At 39.9% G+C, this 25,706-nt stretch overlaps 3 protein-coding genes across 3 annotated transcripts; all 3 read right to left on the minus strand.

Moving 5' to 3' along the window:
- Positions 1–164: 164 nt before the first annotated feature.
- cldn10d (claudin 10d) lies at positions 165–4,048 on the minus strand. Its single transcript, XM_077013647.1, has 5 exons — positions 3,670–4,048; positions 1,914–2,075; positions 1,749–1,830; positions 1,471–1,578; positions 165–833 (listed from the first exon to the last, which is right to left on the minus strand). The coding sequence occupies exons 1-5, from the start codon at positions 3,896–3,898 to the stop codon at positions 587–589; spliced, it is 828 nt and encodes a 275-aa protein (XP_076869762.1). The 5' UTR covers positions 3,899–4,048; the 3' UTR covers positions 165–586.
- Positions 4,049–10,771: 6,723 nt separating this feature from the next.
- Positions 10,772–14,223, minus strand: cldn10e (claudin 10e). Its single transcript, XM_077015284.1, has 5 exons — positions 13,582–14,223; positions 13,266–13,427; positions 13,082–13,160; positions 12,846–12,959; positions 10,772–11,328 (listed from the first exon to the last, which is right to left on the minus strand). Exons 1-5 carry the CDS (start codon positions 13,811–13,813, stop codon positions 11,124–11,126), a joined length of 792 nt encoding a protein of 263 aa, XP_076871399.1. The 5' UTR covers positions 13,814–14,223; the 3' UTR covers positions 10,772–11,123.
- Positions 14,224–15,875: 1,652 nt separating this feature from the next.
- cldn10a (claudin 10a) lies at positions 15,876–19,852 on the minus strand. The gene is made up of 5 exons (XM_077015285.1): positions 19,465–19,852; positions 18,460–18,621; positions 18,191–18,272; positions 18,000–18,104; positions 15,876–17,667 (listed from the first exon to the last, which is right to left on the minus strand). Exons 1-5 carry the CDS (start codon positions 19,682–19,684, stop codon positions 17,538–17,540), a joined length of 699 nt encoding a protein of 232 aa, XP_076871400.1. The 5' UTR covers positions 19,685–19,852; the 3' UTR covers positions 15,876–17,537.
- Between the last annotated feature and the right edge of the window lie 5,854 nt (positions 19,853–25,706).

The following is a 25,706-nucleotide window of genomic DNA, read 5'->3' on the forward strand; positions in this document are numbered from 1 at the left end:
AAATTTTAAAAGACAAAGTGCTTTCCATTTTCCACTCTTGTAGACCCTGTTGCTCCACCTTCGGGCTGCCGTCACAACCTTTAAGGTTTAAGGGTGTGTGGGCAAAATGCTGCAAAGTAAGAATGCTTTCAAAAATTGTTTGTGTTAATAATTTAAGTGTTAATACTTTATTTTTGTCAATTAACAAAATGCAAAATGAATGAATAAAATAATTTAAATCAAATCAATATTTGCTGAAACCACCCTATGCCTTCAAAACGGCACCAGTTCTTCTAGGTACACTAGCACAAAGTCAGGGTTTTTAGGATTATATTTATGTATATGATTAACCAATTATGTCAAATGATAATAACAATAATTTTCATATGTAAGTTTCAATATAGTCATTAAATGAAACAAACAGCTGGGATGAAAGTTGGATAAATCATCTTCATTTTACATTTTTGCACACACTACAACTATAAACACAACATTACATTTGTTCCAGTGTATCAAGGATGCAACCATGATATGAGCCAGGATATAGGTGTTCTTACTCTTAGCCACCTAGATTATGCTTTGCCAGTGTAATGTATGGCACACAGGATCACACATATGAATCAATGTTCAGAGACACAGGTACTCTGGCTGTCCTGTTAGTGTAAGTTCTCTGTGTGTTTTGTGTCCTGGTTCTTTTGCTGTCCCTGCCCGACTCTAATAAGGGGGACATGATGACTGTGGTGTGTTTGGAGGAGGCAGGTATCCTGTATGTTCCTCTGGTCCGAGCTGTTATGGAGCTGTCTTTGGATGGACTTCTCATGTAAACATATGACCATTGTTGGCTTTTATTTGAACTGAAAAAAAGATTGGCAGAGTGGAATTATGAAAAATATTCTTCAAGGAGGTTTAATCTTAGAGTCATCAAGATCAATGATTTTAAGATAATTAAAAATTACACAGGTCAACAGCATTTTTGGGGCCAAAGATATTTCAACGAATTTAGGGTAACTTTGGGGTGCTGATTCTGAATATGTCATCAGTTTTGCCAGATTGGCTCAAGTTTTTGAGATTTTTCGTGAAATGTGTAAAAAAAACACTATGTGTGGTGCCCAAGCATATCAAGCATAACCCCAAAATAGGCCAAATACACTTTTTTTATGAAGTCTGTTATGTTTCTTCTATGTTTTTGCAGTGTATATTCACCACAAATGTAACAGAATGTGTCTGGATCGTTATTACAACTTCTTCTTGTGCTATAAATGCTATATGCTAATGCTATATAAGTGCTATAAATAAGATACCAAAAATCTCAAAAACTTGAGCCAATCTGGCAAAACTGATAGCATATTCAGAATCAGCACCCCAAAAATACCCCAAATTCATTAAAATATTTTGGGCACCAGTAAATTTTATTTTTTTTGTTGACCTGTGTTATCTTTGCTTATTCTGTAAAATACTGTAGATATTAGAGTGCAGTGATCAGGGCCTTACTTTGAGCAGAGTCCCTGTCTCACAGATAAATAACACATAACGGCACTTCCAACTATGATCAGGGATGACCCTCCCCAGCCTACAAACACAGCCGCACCTATTTCAAATCTGAAGAGTTAACACAATAGTAAATTGCTGTAAATAAAATGTTATTTTTACAATGTCCAGTTCAGAATGGTGTTAAAAGCAAAGCAATCAACTTGTCTAATGTTTAACACATGTGACACATAATCATTAAAATAGACCAACAGGCAAAATCATATGTAGCAATTACTTACTTTTGTGCCATGTAGTTTTGATCCACAAATTGTGAACGTGTTCTTTGTCCCCACATAGAATAGACTATCATACCACTGAATCCTGTGGCACAAAGAGTGGCATCAGTGGCATCAGTGTGCTCATTTCATGCCAAGGTGAGAAATAAGAATGAAAACATGTCCCACCTGATGCCATGTAGGTGAGAGCAGCTGCAAATGTCACCCGAGCATTGGCCAGTTCAGAGCCCCCAATCTTGGTGCACTTCATTCCGATCAAGGCGAGCACGGCTCCCCAAAACCCCAGGATTACAGAGACCACAGCCAGTGCACGGCACACATGCAAGAAAACTTAAGAGAGTGTAGTGCTTAATAAACCATGGCCCTCACTGCCATTTTTCTAAATATCATCTTTACTAATTAACCCTTAGATGCATAAGTGGGGTCAAAAATGACCCCAGGGGGTTTTATTCTTCAAAATCTCTGAGAGTAAATTTTTTTAAACTTCCATATTCCAGGTAGTCCTCATAAAACTTGTTTGTGACTTGAGGCCATTTGAATTTTTTTGTTTGTTTTTATACATTTTATGAAATTGCAGTTTTTGTGTCACTACCCCAGTCTTCCATAAGTGGGGTAAAAAATGACCCCAAGTATTTCGTACAGAATCTCAAGGCTTTGCTTTGGGAACTTTTGATTTTTAGCAACTGTGACTGTCAGGATACAATTTTTGTCCCTCTTACACATCTGATGCCTGCATTCTCACCACCAGGAGGTCACAGCAGCATACATGTAAGTATCTGTCCTATTGTATAACACGTAATTTTGTAATAACAGTGTAATAACACGATTCGTCCTTGGGGTCAATCTGACCCCAGGGATATTTACCTCCAGAAAAAGATTTACAGAACATTGTTGACGAAGTATGAAAGGATGAAGACAACATGAAAATCCACCCATTTGTGAAACATGTCAAACATGAAATAGTTCTACTGTGGGAATTATCAAAGTATATCAACAAAATATATCAACTTAGCTCTTATCAACTGCACCTGCAGGTGTGGTCATGTTAGATCACACACACTGATAGACAAGTTTTAAGCTTGGGGTCAAATTGACCCGAGGATAACCAATGCGTGCAATATGTGTTCAGCACATTGAAAAAATATTTTCATGACAATTTTATGCTTTATCACTTGTCCCCATCAAATTAGGAATTGTCATGAAATATGAAGCAAAAGAAAAAAAGTCAACTACTATTTTTTTGAATGATAAACATTCAGTGGGGTCAAATTGACCCCAAGGACGATAGGAGGGGTATTATCTTCATTTATCAACTTCATGCCTTTTCCGTCATAGAGTTACATGTTGGTCAGCAAAGTAGACAGGTATTTAACTAGCTAACTACAAAATAAGGTTAGTAGTAATGTTAGTACTGTGTTAGCTGTGTGTGTGTGTGCGGGCGCACATGCATATCTATGCTTTTACTTATAAATGCACAGACATTTACTTAGATAGCTACATATTGATTTATTGTTTTGTGTGTCATTGTTTTTGTTTGTCAAACATTGTCTGTTTTATATTTTCTCATCTAGACTATCATGGCTACTCAGAGGTCTGCTAGGATACCCGGAGACCTTTCTGGAGATCTGATCCTGAACGGATGGGATCAAGAGCCCATCGGTGGGATTGACTCAGAATCTGACATCTCAGATGTAGAGGATCCAGAATATTTGTTTTGTTGAACCAAATATAATAAATATAATCACCTTTAACCAAAACTAAAAGCATTTTTTAAAATTTGTTGCAAAAACACATTGATTCTAATTGGGGTCATTTTTGACCCCACTCATGGAAGAGTGTATGTATTTTCGCTTATGCATCTAAGGGCTACCACAGTCATAATTTTTAATGAATAGCTTGGAGTAAGACATTAAAAAACCCTTACCTGGTAGACCCATCATAGAGGCGTAGTACTTGCAGTCTGATGCACCAGTGGTGTCAGATACGCAGTCCATCCATAGGTTGGAGAAAAAGTTAATCGTGGTGAGAACATCCTGGTTCACCTCTGAGAAATTCCAGTATTCAGTGGCCAGAGTTGAACAATTCAAGATCCAGCCATAGAGACAACACACAAAGCAGCCGATCTCCAAATACATCACCACTGTGTGATTCATGTTGCTGGCTTTGTAGTGAAGGGTTTACAAACTTATTAAAACATTATAAAGATAATAAAATGTCAGACAAAAGAAATCTATGGATTCTGTCACCAGTGCTGAAGTCAGTACAAAATAGAAGAATATGGTAGTATCTGAGGCCTGAAACCTAGTAACTTTCAGTGGTCTTGAACCGTAAGCACTTTCTTATCCTTCAAGGTGTATCCAGCTGTCACTGAGCTGGACATTCTGGTGGGGGCGGTCTCTAATTACTGCTGCACTCAGTGCTACATTTACTGTACTGAAAGAAAATCACCCTTATTGCACAGATCTACCATAAGGGCTAGAGCAGAGATGACAATTCTCCCTCCCCTTTCCCAGGGCTTCAGTTCTGTAAACAAAACCAGTAGAAATGCTGAACATGCATAACAAGATTCAGAACATGGAGTTATCCTGCTGGGTCTCTCTCCATCAATAGCCCTACGGTTAGGCTTACCCTAACCCTAGGTGCAGCCAGGAAACAGAACTTTCCAGAATGTCTTCTAATTCTGCTGCCTGTGCGGGTGACGTGTGCATAATCAGCAAGTATAAGATGACGTGTGCCTGAGTGCACTCTAATGAGAAACCCAAGAACCACAGCCACAGCACACCTTACATCATTACATCAGTCAACAACTGGGCTGGGTTAGGGAATATAGTAAACTGTCCTGTTGTCCTCCACCAATGTGCATGTAAAATGTCACTATTCTAAAATGTTTCTGAGTGAACATGTATTGTGAAATGTGTGAAATACTGAATTGACACACAACTATTAATACAGTTATTCTAACTACTAATACATAATAGTGTCTCTACTGAATGATTGTAACCATTAATACAATGAATAAACACAAGTAGGTTGAACAAATTTTACATTTTAAATTCTATATTCAAGGGTTCATTTAAGACTACTAGGATTAGGGTTAGCAATGGATTTGAAGTTGTACTGGATCTTATGGATCACCAATACCACTGATTTAGTTTTTTCAGTCCAATCCCAAGTGATACCAAAGATATCATAATACCAATACTGACTTTCTTGTAAACATATAATTTTTGTGCACATGAAAAAAATGGGAACGTTTTCATTTTCATATTTGAAAGGCTTTGCAATAGTATTAAATAACTTCCCAAAAGCTTTTCTGTTTGCATCTTATTAAGATGTTATCTGTTTGGAATGAGAAGATAAAATGTGATAATGAAGGTATTTTTTGTTCCCTTGTGTCTAGTTGCAAAGTACAGTATGCTTACAATTATTGTGATGCTTGATTTACCTGTGTCTTATTATAGATTCAAAAAAAAAAAAAAGAAATTGGTTGGTAATGTCAGTATTGGCCACAACAAGTCGCTAGATGTCAATAACTGTATTAACCCAAGTGTGACGGTGAGGCGGCTCCCTACCAGCCGTCTCTGTCCACAGCGGCTGTTGTTGTTATTGTCTGGTGACGTCATGTGCGTCCCTCAGGTGGGCGGAGCCCGTGATCCGTCTCACCTGAGGGTCGTTTGTTTGCCTATATATGTCTTGTCTTTGTACCAGTTGACCGCTGGTCATTATATCCTTAATTTGGATCTATTGCACGGGTTTTAGGTTTGCACACTTTCTATTAAACCATCCTTTTTCCCTGAGACTTGGCGTGATCGCTTCCTTTTGGTTCGCACACCCTGCCCGTCACAGAATGACCAGCCACCCTTCGGAAGCCGCCGAGTCTCTTTTACTTTCTCCTTCGTTCGTGGTCATGTCTCGTGGTAAGTGTTTGTCTACGTGGTGTTTTGTTTGAAGAGCTCCGCCGTGCTTTTGTGTTTTGTGTGTGTGTGTGTGTATGTGTGTAGCACGGCGAGGACCAGGGCAGTCTGCCCTGGGAAAGCCCTTCGTGTCCGTTGTGTGTTGAGAGAGTTCCGCCGTGCGTTTGTTTGTGTGTGGCCGGTGAGGACCAGGGTGTCTGCCTGGGAAAACTCTCGTGTGTGTGTGTGTAAGTGTGTACGGGTAACGGACCGGAGGATCAGTGTGCGTTCGCGTCGTTATGTGTTTAGTGTTTAATGTGTGTGACGCGGTCGCCGCTCGTCACGGTCGCCTCGCTCCCCGTGTATCTTGTGTTTAATGTGGGGAGCGACTGCGACTCTGAGCGGCGCGTCACTATTGTGTTTATGTAGAGCACGCACGTTTTGAACCCGTTCGTTTACTGTTTGTACACCGTTTTTTGTTTGTCTAGTATTTGCGTGTGTGTTTTGTCCTAGCGTGTTTAATGTTTACATGTAATTCCACGCATGCTCCTCCCCTTAAATGTGTGTTTGGGGGGGGGACCGGCTGTGGTCCCGTGCCATGGGGTGTGGCACGGAGGGCGTCTCTCCCAAGGGAGGCCCTGAATAGGGTAAGGCGCGTTTGTGTTTCCTGTTTGTATATATATGTGTGTGTGTGTGTGTGTGTGTGTGTGAGGTTGTGTTCTTTGTGCAGGTGCTTCTCCTTGGCAGTGTTCCTGGACCTTGTGGGGGTCTCCACCTGGCAGGAGCCCCCTTGTGTTGTGGGGTGACCGGAGCCCGCTCATGAAGAGCCCCTCCCTAGAGGGCTGGGGCCCCCGGATGTTTGGGGACCATGGGGCTCCGGTCTGAAAAGCTCCTGCTGGGGATGGAGATCCTCCCTCCTGCCCGGGGTGACCAGGAAGCCCTTGGGGCTGCTCCCTAGCCCGCGTCGGGGGTGCTCTGGGCCTCGGTCTCTGGCGCTCCTGGGTTGGGTGGAGGAGTCCACCTTGAGATGAGAGGCCCCGGGAGGGGTTGGCTCCCCAGGAGGCTGGGGTGACCCCTAGCAGAAGGCAGGGGTCAGCTCTGGGAGGAGGTAGGTCCAGGAGGTGAAGTAGCTACGCCTTGGGGAGGTAGCCTGCACACCCACACACACGAGGGACGAGAGAGGAGCCGTAGCCCCTCGTCCCCACACCCATGGGGCTTACCAGCTGAATGCCGGTTAGGGCGTGAGGGCCCTGTGACCGACTGGGGCGTGGTTTTGTGTTGTTAACGGCCCGGTCGGTCCAGGGTCCCGCCCGGGGAGGCGAGTTGAGTAATGTTTTATGTTTCAGCTCCCGGACGGCAGGAGGCGTGTTCCTGCTTGTCTCTGCCTTCCTGCCCCTTCATGTTTTGTGTGCAGCCGCTGTGTGCCACACACCCAGTGGAGGGGAGTGCGGCTTGGTGGGGGGGTCTGTGACGGTGAGGCGGCCCCCTACCAGCCGTCTCTGTCCACAGCGGCGGCTGTTATTGTCTGGTGACGTCATGTGCGTCCCTCAGGTGGGCGGAGCCCGTGATCCGTCTCACCTGAGGGTTGTTTGTTTGCCTATATATGTCTTGTCTTTGTACCAGTTGACCGCTGGTCATTATATCCTTAATTTGGATCTATTGCACGGGTTTTAGGTTTGCACACTTTCTATTAAACCATCCTTTTTCCCTGAGACTTGGCGTGATCGCTTCCTTTTGGTTCGCACACCCTGCCCGTCACACCAAGGAATTCACTTGTTATTATATTTGTTATTATAATCTGCCCAAAAATGAAAAGAACCCTTAAATCACAAAGGGGATCTTGAACAAAAGATTCAAGATTCAAGGTTCAAAGATATTTACAAATAGAAATTGCATACTTTATAGAGAACAAAATAGCAACGGTCAATGGAAACCATAATCATCACTACATTGAGGACTGAATTCAAAATCACATGAAAAATCAAAGTTAAAACTGAAATCACAGGCTGATCCAATTAGCATGAATTTCATCCTGGCGACTCATAATGTGACTCAGACATGGCTCAGGGCATCAGTGACGACCTGTACAGGTTGTGGCACTACTTGGCAACATCCAGTCTATTGCCATGTAACATCCCACAGGTTCTCGAATGGACTCTGTCAGAACAACAAGGAGGGCATTCTCTAGCACCAAAAAGAACCCAGGGACCACAATAACAGTGTAAGGTTTGACAATGGCCTAACAACAGTAAGGTTACTGTTAGCTATCATGTGGAGGTTCGTGCAGTGAAGGATATGCTTCCAGAAACCATCACTCACCCACCCCCAAACCTTGCTGTATGTTGATGCAGGCAGCATAATGTTCACCAGGGCATCTCCTGACTCATTCATTTCTCACATGTGCTCATTGTGAACCTGCTCTCGTCTGTGAAGAAAGTTCTTGTCTGTGCCAATGGCAGACCTGCTAGATCTGGTGTTAGAGTGCTGGTCGAGCTGGGCTGTGAGCAGTGGTCCCACTAGAGGACACTGGACTTTCGTTACTCATGGAGTCTGTTTCTGGCAGTTTTGTGAAAACTACCAACGGTGCCAAGGACACAACCAAAAAGCAAAGCTAGAGTACTATAGAGAAGAATCAGTCTGGAGTGTAACTGTGTATGGGCACCCCCTGCAAAAGCATTCCCTTTCTGGGAGTTGTCTTGCTGTTACCAATCTAATGCGCCTGCTGTCACTTTAATTTGTACCAAAGTCTGTGAAATTTCTTCACAATTGCTTATGCTTCTTAACTGGACAAATCCTTCCCCTATAGTATAATTGACTTGGTGTTGCACTGTGATTAATAATGTTTGATTGTAGTATATTAGAGCATGTAGTTATATTGAGTATTGTATAACAATTTTATGTACATCAAAGTCAAATTTATTTATATAGCACTTTTTACAATCATATGGGTCCAGATCCCTAATGAACAAGCTAGAAGCAACAATGGCAAGGAAAAACTCCCTAAGATGGCAGGGATTAGGAAGAAACTTTGGGAAGACCAAGACTCAAAAGTGAACCCATCCTCCATTGGACAGACCACTAGTAGAAGTCTGTATTTATAGTTCAAATATAGTTCTATAGTTATAGTTCTGATTCCAGGCAGAGTAGTCACAGTGCCTTCAATGCAGATGATGAGCCTCAGGTAGGAGTTGGCATCAGCATGTCCTCTTGCTGCAATGGCACATACAACCACAGCATCGGCACATCCACTGAAAAGCCAGACCATCTCCTAGGTGCTTGTATGGAATTGTCTTTGGCAAAAGCATGCAACCAAGATATAAAATACAGGTTGAGTATGTGAACATCAATTTAGACAACCATTGATTTAAACATACATACATAGCTCATGTGCCAGTGATTAGCATGTGTCTCTTGCAAGTTTATCTATAGCAGCATAACTAAAGGGAGGGGTTCAGAAGTGACCACAGTCATGAGGGCTCACTCAATCATTGCTTTCCACCCAAGTCATTGTCACAACTAGATTCATCACATGACATTGCTGGATGACAGCATCAACATCTCAGATTACCAGAAGACTCAACGTCTGGGCCCCCCTGAGCTCCACACATTCACATGTAGAATATTAACTGAAGACTTGACTAAATAGGTAAGTCTTAGGTCTAGATTTAAAGATTGGAACTGTGTCAGAATCTCAGATTGGAGCTGAAAGGCTATTCCTTAACTGAGGGGCTTTAAAAGAGAAAGCTCTGCCTCTGGCTGTAGTATTAGACATTTTTGGAACTAAGAGAAATCCTACATTTTTGGAGCACAGAAGGCAAGATGCGTTATAGTATGCAATGAGTTCATTCAGATATTGTGGAGCAAGAACATTTAACATATAGCGGGTACACTGGTTATTTATGAATTATGAAACGGGGCACCATACTGATTGGTCAGGAACCAATATTTTGATAACAGGAACAGGTGGAATATTGTTGAATCAGTCTCACAACTGATGCATAATAAGGCATATGTGAAAAGATTTGGCCCAAGAATGGAACTAAACCTACTGTATATGTAAGTCTACTAATCTAAGCAAGGATAGAATAATAAACAATAAAGGAAAGAAAATTAAACAACAATAAAGAATAATAAACAACTGTTGATGTCTTTTAACTGGATGCTCAGCCGGTGTATCACTGATGGCAAACCTGTTTCATTCGAACCGCAACAAGGGCTCTAATGCCGGAGCCGGGGGCTTGTTAACTATGGCTGTGGCAACCGGGCCTGCTACACTAGATGTCGCCGACTCTCTAGGACATTCTGGAGCCCGGATGCGCTCCTCTAAATGTGAAATCTTCTCTGTCAGGCTAATGTTCAGTCAATGAGTTTTCTTTATTTTCATGACTAGTTACGTTGTAGATTCTCACTGAAGGCATCAAAACTATGAATGAACACATGTGGAGTCATGTACTCAGACATGATGAATTACTTAGCTTAGTTGAACTTAGATGTTTTTGAAGGTGGAAAAGGTCTTTCGACGGCTCGTGGAATGTTGCTGGTATCGGAGTTATGTGTAGATATATCCAAAATTTTTAAGATTTTCAAAATGAATAAGTAACTCGTTTAGCAGTATGGCATACAGTGGCATTCGCGAGAAAATGGTTAGAAAACCAGAAGCCAATGACATAGTAATTCACCTAACTAATTTGAGATAGGTTGCACTAAGTAACTTGTTGCATTTTACATTAAATGCTGCTCACCAATATCAGAAAAAAAACGTGCTACACTATGTAGAAAGTTATCCAAAGTAAGAAAAAATGTTAAGGTTCAGCTCCACATGGAGTGTTTTGCATCTTGAATTAAATATATTTTAAATATTTTAATTTAAATATATTTAGTTCTAATTACCTGGAAGTGATGGACAGTCAAAGCACTATTTATAACTCTTTTAACTACCACCATGCAGCATGTCCCAAAACGTAGTAAAACAGAAGTTCTCAGACTATAGGATGATCTTTACATGAGCAGCTTCTCATTACCAGAAGTGGATGTGGTCATCATTTTTGTCAGTTTCAATATCCTGATCTCTGCTTGCTTAACTCAGTGATTCTTTTGAAGGTATAAATCAATATTTAGACATTTAGGGTAAGTTTAGGTTACAAGCAAAATTCATCATCTTTGCCAAGATTTACACAGTTTACATTTTTTTAATAAATGTTTCATTTGAATTAACACAATGGTGAATACAGTAAGAAATCTAACAAATTAGACAAGACTAGATTTAACAGACAAACAAAACAACTCTTAATAACTAAACAGCTGGTGAATGATAAGACATGATAAGTGAAATCTAAGAAACCAGGTCATTCTACGTTGGAGAATCTAAACTCTGTCTCTTGAAGTTCATATTGACAGTATAAGATGTTGTGCTCTGCATCCCTCATCAGCTGGACCCAAAGGAAGTCTAAGAATGGGAAGAAGGCTGTGTTAAAGTGCAGTCCTGTCATCTCCCTGAGTTCCGGTCTTGAGGAGTATTAGGTTTGGAAGGACACTGGGTGTCATGTGAGATTTTGGAAGACTGCTTTACAGAGAGATCCGACACAGTGGACACTTTGGACATGGTGGAAAGCTCAGAGACACTGGAGAAATTTGTAGGAGTAGGGTGCAAGGCTGAACCTTCTTCAGCAGAAATCACTGGATCTTGGTTACTGAGGAGATATTTTATTAAACACAATTAAAATCACATTTTCATACAAGTAAGTGAGGTTAATAGTCTTTCAATTATGTATTAGAGGGTCACAGACACAAACTTTACATTTTGAATTCTATATTCAAGAATTTGCTTAAGACTACTACAACTACAAATTTGTTTCATTAGTTGTGTAAGGGGCAATGGATGTACTGGAATTGTACTGGATCTTATGGATCATCAATATCACTAATTTAATTTTTCAGTCCAATCCCAATTGATACAGAGGCTATTATCATAATACCAATACTGACTTTCTTGTAAACATATATTTGTTTTGTTCACATGAAAAGCGGGAATCTTTGCAACTTCTTCATATTTGAAAGAGTTAGCAGTAGTGTTAAATAACCTCCCAAAGCTTTTTGTGATGCGAGGTGGTAGGCAGGATGACGGGACAAGCGTACGTTTTAAACAGCACTTTATTTCACACAAACATCAGAGCACCTAATGTAGCGAGACTCAAACAAAGATGAGTAATAATCACAACATCAACACATGAAATACCTTAACATAAATAAGAACCAATTGCAATGCATAGCGTTGACATCACAAGCCATAGGTCGGATGAACGCATGCACATAGTACCACCACACCAAAAGGAAATATATATATGGACATAAACAGACTCAGACCACAGATACACACACCTGAGGGGAGGGGCCAGGGGTGGTACCATGACACTTTTCTGTTTGCGTCTTATTAAGAGCAATTATAAAAATGTTAAATGCTTTAGAAATGTTTGATTATTGTTGTTACTCTTAAATAATTAAGTGTTGTAATGAAATACAAATATCAGAAATCCTAAAATGACAACTAAATATAACTTTTAGGTCATTTAATGTAGCTTAATGTGTTACATTATATATGAGAATGGAAATTTACAATAGCTTAATCTTAAATCCAGTTGAGTCAATGTATGTATATGTATAGGAGAGCGTAGAGGTTGACACTTTTAATTCCTTCTCCATGCAGGAACAGCAAGATATCATACATTGTTTTAAATCTCTTAAGATTGAAACTGAAGTAACTTTATTGGCGATCTATGGTGATTTTGAACTTCATATAGTAGTCTGAATAAACTACAAATACAATGACATGGTCCAGCCCCTGACTCAACCCCGGGCGTGTCTGTGTGTGTATCTATTCATCTAGGTCTATGTATGTACTTCCGTTTGTGTTTTGCTCTGTGTGTCTGTTATTTGTTTCATCTGTTCATGGTGTTAATGTTATGTGTCACCCTTGTTGCTGTTGTTTGTGTTTTTGTAGTGCTTATGCACTATTTTGCGATGTTGCTAAAATAAATATTTGCTTTAACGTTGCAGTCGTCTCGGCTTCCTGCCTTCACCCACTAAATGTTACTCACAAGTCTAAAAAGTAACTTGTCAAATAAATGAACAAAATTATTATATTTTTTACAGTTTCATGTCCCTGACGGGGACAGTCAAGTTACTATGGTATTTTTAGATGTAAACTCACGTGCTCTCCTTCAGTAACCAGGGCTTATTTAAAGAAACCAGGTAGAAGAGACCTCCGCTGACTTGAAATAAACATCCAACCCATCCAAGGAACAGTGGTGTACCCAAATCGAACCTGGGAATAAAGTAATAGAAAACTCACAGTAATCCTATCTTACTGAACATTTGAAAGTAGCACATTAACAGATGTTTTATATTGGCTCTGGTGTCCTTAAATTCCCAAGCAACAGTACTTACTTCAGTTCAAAACTTGGATTGAAGTATTCTCCATACACATGCCAAGCATACACAATGTAACCTGATGCAGCCAACAAACCTTACACACATGACAGGGAAAAGCAAAAAGGTTGCTCATTTCACTTGAATATTATGGTGTAAATGTATAATATGCACAAGTTAAATTAATAAATAACTTTAATACCACTGGTGATGTGACAGAGACCTCCAAAGAAGACTTTTCTGTTCTTGCTCTTCTTTTTGCCTCCAATATAAGTGCATTCCATCCCCACCATGTTGAGAATAAACCCCAGCTTTCCAATCGCCAGGCCACTCATTAGCAGTCCCCTTACGATCTGGATATGATCTGTGCACAAAAGTTTGTCACCTTGCATCAGTGTGATTGTAAATGGCTTTGAACACAGCACAGTCATATTAGGTAGGGAAACCATTCTTCATTTCAAATGGGAAAAGTGTAAAGCGCAACAGAAATGATCAACAACAGCTATTATTGTACTCACACTCAACAGACCAGAGGATGGGGAAGTCGTAGCAGGTAGAGACATTGTTGGAGAGAGTGGAGCAGGACCTCCACAAGCTGGACCAGTACCATGCCACGATCATCACGGCACTGCCACCCTGGCCGCCAGTAGCAGCCACCTTCCACCCCTCCATGGCTAATGAACAGGCAATAAAGATCCAGCCCAGGGCAGACAGGAGGAAGCCCCAAATCTGCATGACACGGATGTTCATCTTCAACTTCCAGCTTTAACTTCCAGTGCCTGGAAAGTCCACGCCTTTAATGCTTCTTGCTGGTCAATAACCCTTTAAATAACACACTCTCTCCTTGAATCTCTCTATTCATCTGTTTAAATTTTCCATTTTTGGCTGTGTTTACTGTAGTCCATACGGTTATCTACTTCTTGGCATGTCATTGACTGTTCCAGTAGTTTCTAAATTGTGACTTGGTGAAAATGCCTCTTCACAGTACTTTTTGGCTCGTCTTCAAAAAGTAGAGCACAGAACTGTCTCAATGGCAGCTCTTCTCCTGGCTGTCAGTGAGAGCTTGTACAAGTATACATTCCCAGAGTTGTCTGATGACGTGTGTGAGAAGAGGAATTGTAGTGAGAGTGCTTACCTAGACAGGTAGCTCAAATTTCTACTCAAATTTCACATATCATTGTTTTAAAAGATCCTTGTGTTTAAAACCTTTTAAGCAAAGAGATAAAATTCTTTTGTGATGTAATCTTAAGTGTTCAAGCAAAAGAGGAAAAAAGAAAGAAAGAAAAGCGATGTTGTCATCATCTAGTAATTTGTGTACAGTTTTTCATTTTTTATATAAAAAAATAAATGTAAAATAAAAAATATATATTTCTGACTGTCATAAAAGATCACATGTGGACCAACTGAAACACAGGTCAGTAAATTCTGATTAGTTCTGATTATGTTCTTTAGAAATTATGCAAATTTCTGAAAGAAACAAAGAATACAGTGCTAGAGTTTTATTCTAAAGTTTTTATTCTAAGTTTTATTCTAAGAACTACTCTTCCTATTCACAGAAGCAAAACAACATTACATTGATATTAAAAAGTCAAAGCTTTGAAAATCCTTTGACAAACCCAATGAGTACATTTTTACATCAAATATGCAGTTTATGCTTTCTGTACACCACTCCCAAACACCACTATCACATTCTGCAATAAACATTTGTATACATAAACCTGGTAAGATACTTTTGATAATAGTATCGGCCTAAGACCACATTGCCTGACTCTGAAATCAGAAATCAGGCACTTTGCTGATTTGAAGAGCTGGATTTCATAACTTTATTGTTTTGAAACCTCTAATTAAGGCATTGCATGAAAGGGCCTCAGTATATTGTAGTAATGACTTACAATTACAGGTTCTTACAATAAACTACACCAAGGCTATGGAGCGTCCTAATGGTCAGCCCCACAGTTAGGGACCGCTAGAACAGATCAATACTTTACCTTTTATAAATTTGACACATATAGATTTGTTATGAGGAACTGCATGTATACACACATATTTAATTACATATGTATTCCATTAAGGAAAAGGTGGTGTTTAAATGTACAATAATTTTCCTTTTTTGGCTATACCTCTCAATCTGTTTGTGGCAAGGGATTCAAAGTCTGATCCTGGATTGTCCAATTGCCAATTGATCAGCTCAGATACACCTACTAAGCCTGTACGTTGCTGACTTTCCCATCACAGCATTACAGTGTTTCATTAATATTAGTAAATATAGTACTGTGGTGTCAATCCCTGGTCTAAGGGTCAGAGCCCAGTGTGGTTTGGTGATCTGCTTAATGGCACCTGGTTCCACTCATGAATCTGCACCTAGTTTGAAAAGGCATTATGGAGCAGGGCAAGCACATGGCTGTATTCTAGTTCTCCATGATTTTACCAGTTATTTACTGGGAAAAAATAATGAAGATGCTAAACTAGTGGGATCATATTTCTAGTGAGTTTAATTATATTTTATTGTCATGAATGGCATTTTTTTGAGAAATGATCTTTTAAAACATAACCATGTTCAAACTACAAACAAGTAAATCTTCAGCTTTTAACAGATAAATAGCTTATAATAGATCTATTTTAGCAGTATGCTACTACAGAGAGTTTGAACACCAACCTTTGAACAACCGGCAAGTTTACAGAAATAAAGATTATATAAGGAAATACCATACCAAATATATTTTTGTTTTGAATTTTTAAAGAGCAACGCTGAAATAGCCAATGCTTGTTGTTATGGAAACACCTGGCTGCAGCATGATGTTTGAGGTCCACACAAGCTCCAGCCTGCACAAGAACCTCACATGCAGGTCAAGGTCTAGGGTTTCCAGTGATCACAAGGTGGAGACAGACGTTTGGGCCCAGAGAACAGGTGACTTCCGATCTGACTTCCTCATCCAGACAGCATGTTCCATTGACGGAGCACAGTCCCAACTATGATCTTTCAAAACAAAGCTTAAAAACTAACAAAAAAACAAATAAACTTAAATAGACCAGACCTGACACCTTATGCATGATTGTATGAAAGGAAATAACTGAATATTGTAACGCTTCTGTTGTGGACTTGGGTAAAGTAGGACACAAACGCGTAGAGACCAGGGTTGCATTTGCAGTAGACTGTATATTTAATTTAGAATCCAAAGACAGATGACCAATTGACAAACTCCCGACACGGTGACGAGACCGACGAGGCATTCTGGACAGACCATGAAACACTGGGATTACATCACCTCACTAATACCTCAATATAACAATATTAAGACAGAACAATGACATCTCTTAACATGGTGACTTAATGAACGAGGCAGTACATAATGCATGTAACATGGCCAGTAACACTCTTTACGTGACGACTAGATCACCGACAGTACATAACACATGCAACCTGGGCAGTAACACTCTTTACGTGACGACTAGATCACCGACAGTACATAACACATGCAACCTGGGCAGTAACACTCTTTACGTGACGACTAGATCACCGAGGCATTTAAATAAACCACATAACATTATGGGCAGTAACAACTCTTTAAACGGTGACCAGATCAACAAGACATTAGAAACAACCACGTCAGTAGTCTTTGATAATTCGTGTGTGAAAGGGAGTAAATGCCTAGATTTAGAAAAGACAAACGAAACTAAGTATTCAGCTACATAGGACTTTGACCACGTAACTCAAAATTAGAACACACGCGGACATGAACCTTAATATAAAAACATTGACAGACAGGGAAATCAAAAGAACAAACACGGACAACGACCAAAACTAACAGGGTTGCGAACTAGAAGAACAACGTTTCCCCAAAGGCAACGGCCAACCCCGAAGGAGACAAATACACGATAACCATAACAACATAACTTGTAATAACCAAAGACAGAACAGACTGATAAAGACTAAAACGAAGACTAAAGTGAATCGACTAAAATCTAGAGCACTGACAGACGGCACTGGACAACCTGGAAACGCGGAGGGCATGAAACAATGATCGCCAAAGACCGTGTCCTAACTAAGGATTTAAATACCCACTTATTTAAACAACAATGAGGTACAGGTGAGACCCATAATACCAAGGGCTGGAACAAGGCGGTGCAAAACACTAAAACCGGCGAATAAACGTAAGTAAATGAGGGGGGGGCGGAGTAACGCGTTACAAATATGTAAAAACAAATCTGAGGTATTAAATGTAAGATGAGACTCATAGTACTTAGTGAATTGCTATTGCTTTTAAAAAGTTTTTACCAATTTTTGGCATAGTACCATCCATTTGCTTTATTAACTAAAAATGGACTTTATCATTTATGTCCTATTGTTAATGTCATGGGTTTCGAGATGTGAGGAATTTCCCTCATGTAGCCAGTACACAAACAGTATATGCCTCTTATTGGCTGCACAGTCATATCAGTGTTGGTCTCCATGGAGATGTCCTGTGGGAGTACATTACACGTAAGCATTCCTCCCAAACTGTCTAGCAGAGCAGCCTTGCTGTGCTGCATCTTTTGGACGACTTCCCGAACTCTTTTTATGTTGAGTTGATATGAATGATGTCGCACCATTGTAGGAGTATTCCCTTTAAGAGGAGAGAAACGTGTTATTCTAGGTCCTGTAAGGTGGACATACTATTTACATAACTTTATAGAATGCTTACAAAATATCAGTATTTGTAAATATGTGTTTAAAGCCTCTAAAATAATTTGGTATCAGAAAACATTAGTCAATTTATTTATTATTACTCTATTGCCCTCAGCTCTGTTATGTGGGGTGTGGGGAGTTGGGCTGATGCTGGCCTCACTAACCCTAGAAGATGCACAACCTTTCTTCCATGTTATATAAAACAAAATGATGTGAATTAATGATCCTGGCCAGGATGAAGTTTGTTGTACAGTGTGCATCAGATCATACCTCATGCCAATGGACTCTGTCATAGAAAAGCAGAAAACTACACCTCCCACAATGCAGAGAACAGATCCAGCCCAGCCGATAAACAGGGCAGCCCCCAGCTCAAACCTGTACAGACATGTGTTATGTGAATTTGCTGGCTATAGTGGTCATCATATTCTTTACAGTTCACATACTTTGTTTTAAGATCTTACTTTTGTGCCACGAATAAAGGGTCAAAAAACTCAGAGGTAATTCTGTGGGCATATATTGAACATGTCGTCAATGAGCAGATACCTACAGAGGGGGGTAGGGTGGGGGACAGAAAGAAGCCCAAACCTGTTATATTTTCCTTTATAATCTAGCAAGACACTGCATGTACCAAATCAGAAATCTGTGCATGTCTGATTGCTTGCAAATTACTTGCAGACTATCACTGTAAGGTAAAGCTCTATAAAAGTCACACAAAAGGCCTTATATTCACCACAGATGATAAAGTGCAGTCCAGAAAGGCAGGTTATCTTGGCCTTGGTGGTCTCAGAGCCACCTATCTTTGTGCATTTCATCCCCACCAGGGCCAGAATGGCCCCAAAGAAGCCCAGACACACAGCTGAGATCATCAGGCCACGGCACACTTGGATATAAGCTATAGGATCAGACAGACAGAGGTTGCAATTCATTATGATATTTACAGTACATCAGTGTCTGATTTGTAACCTATAGATTACATTACACCATATTAATTAGTATTATCAGTGGCAAGTGTTTAGTATATGCCACATGTGCAACAATTGGTGGTGGGTGACAACATTGAATACATTTGTGATTCTCCATGACTGATAACCATAGACTGGGTTCACACATATTCACTCAATAACGTTTTTCCAAAAGGCATTTTGCTGGATCATGTATATGACAAGCTGTGCATGCTCAGACGTCTCTTAATATTTTACTTAATAATTTTCTTAGACTGAAATTGACACATTGCATGTAGAATTTGTTTATGTTCTGTTTTTTCTGGGGAAATTTTAAAAAGGTAAGTGGCCAGTTAAAGCCTTACACCTCATGCATCTCTGTAGCCCATCCCCATTCATGTTAGAAATTTTATATTTCCTCAAAACTGCTGTTAGTGTTACTTTAAGTACATTTGGCACATTTCAAACAGCCTTGGCTCAGTCAGGTACCTTTTAAATGGTACAATAAGTTACTTGGCCTGGCTAATTTGTGCCATGCTAGTACATGGCTCAAGCCAAAACCACATTAGAGCTATCTGATACCTTCCTGCTCTTTTCATCCACAATATTACTCATTTGTTCTTTTTGAGAGGTCGAACTAGCACCCTGAGAAGCACAAGTCTCAGAAAAACACTCACAACAAGCCTACACAGAAAAACCAAATATAGTTTGCCTGCATTGTTACAAAGGTCTATACAAAGCATGTATTTCTTTTGTGGCAAAAACACAAGCTGTTAAAAAAATCAATAACAAACCATCCAGAGCCAGCATGGAGGGGAAGTCCTTGCAGTTTGAGACTCCAGTGGAATCTGTAACGCACGTCTTCCAGAGATTAGACCAGAAGGTCGCTGTAGTGATGACTGTTCCATCTACTGATGACACCTTCCAGTAGTCAGTGGGGAGTGTGGAGGAGATTAGAACCCACCCTGATATGGTTAGCAAGAAGGCAAAAATCTCTGTTACCATGTTTCCCATTGTTCTCCAATATTGATGAGTTCAAACAATGACCCAAACTCAGGTCAACTGAGGTTAGCAGCCAATGATTAGATAAATGCTGGTCGAAACTGAATAGAGAAAACAGTAGCCAGAATTGCCTATGGTCTCTAGAAGTCAGGGTAACACTATGTCCAGTGTCTGATTCTGGAGAGGATGTTGTGGAATGGAGTTGTCTGGAACTGGGTCTCTCTGCTTTATATACTACAGGGAGGGATCTGTCCTGAAACCTTTTCAAGAACTGACCAATAGCCTTTTGTATCCACATTAACCATCCAAGTCACCACAACACAGTTATGTAGATGTACACACATCACTCTGCAAGACTGATTTGAGGGAGATGGCTAAGATGTAAGAGGTTAGTATATGAGTACATTAGAAGTGGGTGTTATTGGAAGGGCCTGAAATGTGTGTCTACAGTGGATATTGGAAAAATGCATGTCTAGATAAGAGGAAGAAGTAGTTAACTCCCTTCCCTGCAAAGACCTGTCGGTCAAGACTCTCATTCCTACTACATACTTATTAGTTTCAGTGTAGTTGAAAATTAATGGTTTTCAGAAGATACTACATAATAATTTAATTAAATAACAAAAATAACAGAAAAAGTTGAAGAGCTTTGTGTGAAGAGCTTAATTCCTCTTGCTAATTAGAACACCAGTTGGCTTACATGTCAGCCTGGGAACCCTGGAACCCATTTAAAGTGGTCAAACAGTTCTCAACATGTTGAGATCTAGTACCATTCCCTGTTAAAATCCTGCCTTAGCATCAGTCAATACAGAGAGTTAGGTATGAGCAGATGATATATTGGGGGATAACTGTTAGAGAAGTGGTGTGTGTTCTTAGTTAGGACACAGAGCAAGGACACAGGGAGATCTCCATTTACAGTAGACACTTTGCTGTTCATAATTTCAGGAGATTTTCTTAGCAATTTGCTCATGATATCCAAAGTACATTTTAAAGGGATGCAACAGATTGGAATTACGATATCTGCAGCCTCTGTGGCAGGAAGACTGCAATTTAAAATGCAGATGAGGGGTGAAATGAAATGTACAATTAAACCATTTGACATACAGAGCTGGAATGTTTGGAGTTACTGAATTTTATTCAGAGTTTTAACACTCATATCTTCTGCCTGCAGCTGCAAACTTCTGCAATTGACCATGTAATGTCATAAATACCAACAAATTGGAACATATCTGACAAAAATGGCCCATTGTTGTTTTTGTATATGGAATGAGCTGCAGGCCTGTGTGTGACATGGATGTTTTAACATGATGAGTGGTGTCCTTAGTTGTTGATATAGTTACATTTTCAACGTATTCTCAGCATAGCTGCTTAACAGTAAGCTGGTTCTCTGATCTCAACAGTATTTCTGTAAAAGTTCTGTAGTTAACACTATCATATGGCAAATAAATCATATTCCTATTTGATTCTTTCTATTTGATTCATAGTTCTTGATTCAAATTACCTTTACTTTGATTATTTTCTCTTGTTTTACCCTCCTGTTATGTTACAGGTCAAACTGACCCATTTAAAAGTTTGAAGATCTAGGAAAAATTGTATAAAACGTCTTCTGTTTGCCTTAATTAGTGTAATCAACATAGCTATAATATGAAAATGGTTCCTTTCACATATTTGCAACCGCCCCCTGCATATTTGAATCGCATAGATACTGTTCAGGTCAATTTGACCTAGCAGTCAAACTGGAGGTGAAAGGGTGGGAAGGGAGTACTTTTTTCTTTGTAACTGTGAGATATATTTCATCCCAATCACACACCCACACACGCACACACACACAGGTGCACAGGTGCACAGGTGCAGATGGTATGACTTTTGACAGGAACCATTTATGTTCTCGCAGGAACACATTCTCAACCCAGAGTCCTACCAACATTACACTCTGCCAGGCAGACCTTTTCAAAATGAGCAGCAGAAGCATAAGGACGACGAGGTCATCATTGATCATGACGGTGAAAAAGAGGAGGATGTGTCTGAAGACGAAAACTATCTTGAGCTAAATTCTGATTCTAATGATTCTGATTTTGAACCAGATGAGGGAATTGCTATTTGTATTGCTACAAGCAAGACATTCATGTCAAACATGGTGAAATACAGTGGTCTTCATCCCCAAATATACATCAGGCAAAACTGTCTGTAGAAAACATAATAAAGACCAAGGACCTCAGCCGCTGCAGCCATGGTGAGGGAGATCCAGGAGAAGACTGCACCAAGTACTACACCAGTGCGTGAGGTAAGTCAGTCAGGGTATATGTGTGTGTGTGTGTGTGTGTGTGTGTGTGTGTGTGTGTGTGTGTGTGTGTGTGTGTGTGTGTGTGTGTGTATAAGTGTATGAGAGTGTGCTGTGTGTCTTGGTATCAGCAAAAAGACCCCATATAAAGGTAACCATGGTCCTCTTGTTTCTAGGTTGCTGCTGAGAGACAAAGAGAGAGGAAGAGGAAGAGAGAGGAAGACCATCTGACCATGTCAAGACAAGCCGGACCTGTGTGAAATGTGCACAATTCATTTGCACAAAGCACAGTGTGCTGACATGTCACTTGTGTGCTGTGTAGACACACACACGTTCATATTGTGATTGCTTGTTTGTTGTATTATGATTTTGTTCATTTCTGGTTCACAGTGCATGTATGTAAAACAAAATTGAAATGTTATGTTTCAATGTTTGAACATGTATTTTATGAAAAATTAGTGAATTATCCTAATTGAACCATTACCTGTTAGAGTTAAGGAACACCACTGCACTACATATTGATAGAATAATTAGTCACGGAGTTAGTAATTAAATATTCACACTGCTTGTTAGTATTTATTTGGATATTATTATTATTTTGGATACTTAAACATGCTCCAGGTCAAATTGACCTGGGAACACCATGGCTGTTCCAAATGAACATAACAGGAGGGGTAAGGCCACACCCATTCACCTTTGGCCAAGAGAATATTACCAGGATTTATCTTAAGATTGGAATGTATAGTATAAGCCATATGGAATATTCTGGAAGCAAATGACACATAAGGTACCTTGACTGTTTATAGATTTAAAAAGCAGATCTCCTCAGACACATGTGAACACCCCAGCTGGTTTGGAAATGTTTCCTATTGAGGCATGTTTCTGTGGAGAGGCAGTGTGGGGCTGGGGATGATGTTTGGAGCTCTCTGACACTGGCCTCATCCTCATCCTTCTCTTCAGTGTTGGGTAAAGAAAGGTAGTCGTATCTGTCTGAGGCCTGCAAATCCTCCCCAGGGGCCCCTCATCTGCTGGGAACAGAACACTTGGCCCAGCCCTCTCATGCAACCCTGGCTATGGGCCAGCTGGGTTTGGGTTGCAGGTGAAGACAGCACTTCATTGGGTCACAAAGGAAGGGTTTGTGTGGAACACACTGGCGCTCCCTGTGACATCATAGTGATGTATTGCCCGACGGCTCCACCTGCAGACCTGGTCCAAATGCAAAAAATAAAAATAAAAAAATGAACGTCAGAGCAGGGAGCCAGCATGGGCTGGAAAAGTGCAAATGTGAGATGTATGGGAGCCGTCTGCACACCAGGAGCAAGAGGCCAATTTTCAGTACCTGGCCCACCTGATCACTGAAGATGCCATTTGTTATTAACACTATCCAACTTTTTACCTGAATTTTTGGGCTGTGTTTATTCTTTTGCCCATTTTCATACTTTAGCTTGATTTTTAGGACCCTAGATGATCAAATAAGTTGTCAGCAATCCTTTTCTTTGGCCAGTAGAGGTCCTCCTCCACTGAATTCTAGTCTAGTCACCATTCATGGTTAGAACTAATCTTGACTAACATATTTTTGCTCTTTACGCTGCTTTTTGGAGATATTTTGCTGCATAAAAAAAAACTTTCAAATGGGTCATTCACATTTCATTAAGTCTAAATAATAACTTTTGACCTGAAAGTCTATTTTGTGCTTCAACTTTGATTTCTCATGCTTAGATTGATTGTAATACTTGTAATTATGTTTGTAATGTTTTTTTATCACGTTTGTAATCATGTTTTCTCATGGCTGACAGGAAAACCACTTCAATGAGTCACAGCTATCTGGAATGAACAACCCTCTGAAAATTTCAGTTGCTCTCTCTTTGAGTGTCATTTAAATTGTGTTTTCAAGGAAACCAAGGACCCTCTCACATTTTGCACACTGCTCACTGAAAGTGATAAGATAAAGCACTAGCTCTGATAATTCAGTAGTACTAGGATTTCGTTGGCTGACGAAATATGAATGCTTGTTATTGACCTTGTATTGCTTCAATCTTTGATAAGACTTAACATACACTTTACACATTGTATGCTATTGGTCTGCCTGTAACTAAAGTAACTCTAACAGTGAGGTTACAGTATAACTTTGATTCCATTCTTCTGAATGAATATAATATGTTGCCATGGATGAGCGAGGCAAACCTTTTGCAGTGTGCAGAGTTAAACTTGCTAGCTAATCATAAAGAATGAGTGAGCTAAAGGTCTCACTTAATAAAGGAAATGCTAATGCAGTAAACACAGGTTTTTAATGCAGACGTTTAATGCAGTCTTGGAATTTAAAGAAGTTTGTGCAACTGTGCAATTGCTATTGGTGATGGAAAGTTCAAATTTATATGATCTTAAAATGGCTGCTTCAAATCTTTCTTAAAAGGTCGATTCGTCAATTCCACTTTTTACAATTAATTAAATGCACTATTAAAATAAACTGTACAATATATAGATAGTTTAATGTAAATTTAGCAGTGGAATCAGTACAGGTAATAGCTCCCTGAGAAAATTTGCCATATCTGTGTTTATACTTGTCACAGTACAGCCCCTTACACCTGCCTTCAGGTGTGTCCATGTATTTATTGTTGCCTCCATGTCCATATATGTATTTCCCTAGGTGTGGTTCGGGTTGTGTGTTCCTGCATCGCAGCTGTTACTTGTCTCGTTATCGTTATGTGTTGCACTTCTCCCTTGTTTATGTTGGAGTGTTTAATGTGTGCCTGGTCTTCATTTGAGTTCCCTCTCGTGTTTGTGTTCTGTTCCTTGTGGCTAAGAGCTATCGTGCTGTTAAGAATAAATGTTTTGTGCTGCAAAAACAACACCTTGGTCTTGACATCCTCCCACACCCCTCGCTTTACAATACTGACTCTCTGTTTTCCTTCGTGCTCCCATTTCTCCATGCCTCTATTATGGAATAAAAATAAGTAATCAAAACATTGTGATCTAGGTGTTCTAAGTCATATTGCTGTGTATTGGATACATATGAACATGGATAGAATCAGGGTTGAAAATTATAGATTCAGCTAGGCTTTTGTTGTTCACACTGCCACTCAAATGCCAATTTTGTGTCACATATGGAGAAAAAGACCAGATTTAAACCATATTTATTTATACTGCTGTGTGAATGTGGCCTTAACAGTGTGATTTGTGTTCAAGGTGGATCCAAAGAGTTTCCCCTTTGTCAAAACATACATTCTTTAGTATCTTGTAGTATTTTGTAAGATGCTCCCTGGTGTCTCAGTCCCCTTGGTTACCTGTGTTGTGTCTCTGTTTCGCCTCCTTTCTCTCATTATATTTACTCCACCCCCTTGTTAGATTCAACTGTTTGCAGTTATCCTCCGATAGCCCTAGTATTTAAGCCGTGTTTCCTTAATTATGTCGCTCATCGTTGTCATATGTTCTTTGTCTGTGATAATCCTGTGCTCATGATTCGTGTGTGTAACCTTTATATAGACTGACTTGTTTGTCCTTTTATGTTTGTGTTTAGCTCTCATATTTTGTTTGTCAGGCATTACAATGTTTACAGTTGCTTTTCTTGTCTCTTTGTAAATAAATCTCGCTCTTCTTCAGTTGCTCCACATTACATGTGTTGCTTTAGAGAAAACACATACTGGAGAAGAAAAGGGTTGAACTGAAAAATGTGGACAAGGTGGAACTGGAAAGATGATGGTGATGGTGTTTTGTTCATCGTAAAGACCTTTGCTAGCATTCAACCAGGTGTTTTGG

This window comes from Brachyhypopomus gauderio, chromosome 8 (assembly GCF_052324685.1).
Source record: "Brachyhypopomus gauderio isolate BG-103 chromosome 8, BGAUD_0.2, whole genome shotgun sequence".
Taxonomy (NCBI): domain Eukaryota; kingdom Metazoa; phylum Chordata; class Actinopteri; order Gymnotiformes; family Hypopomidae; genus Brachyhypopomus; species Brachyhypopomus gauderio.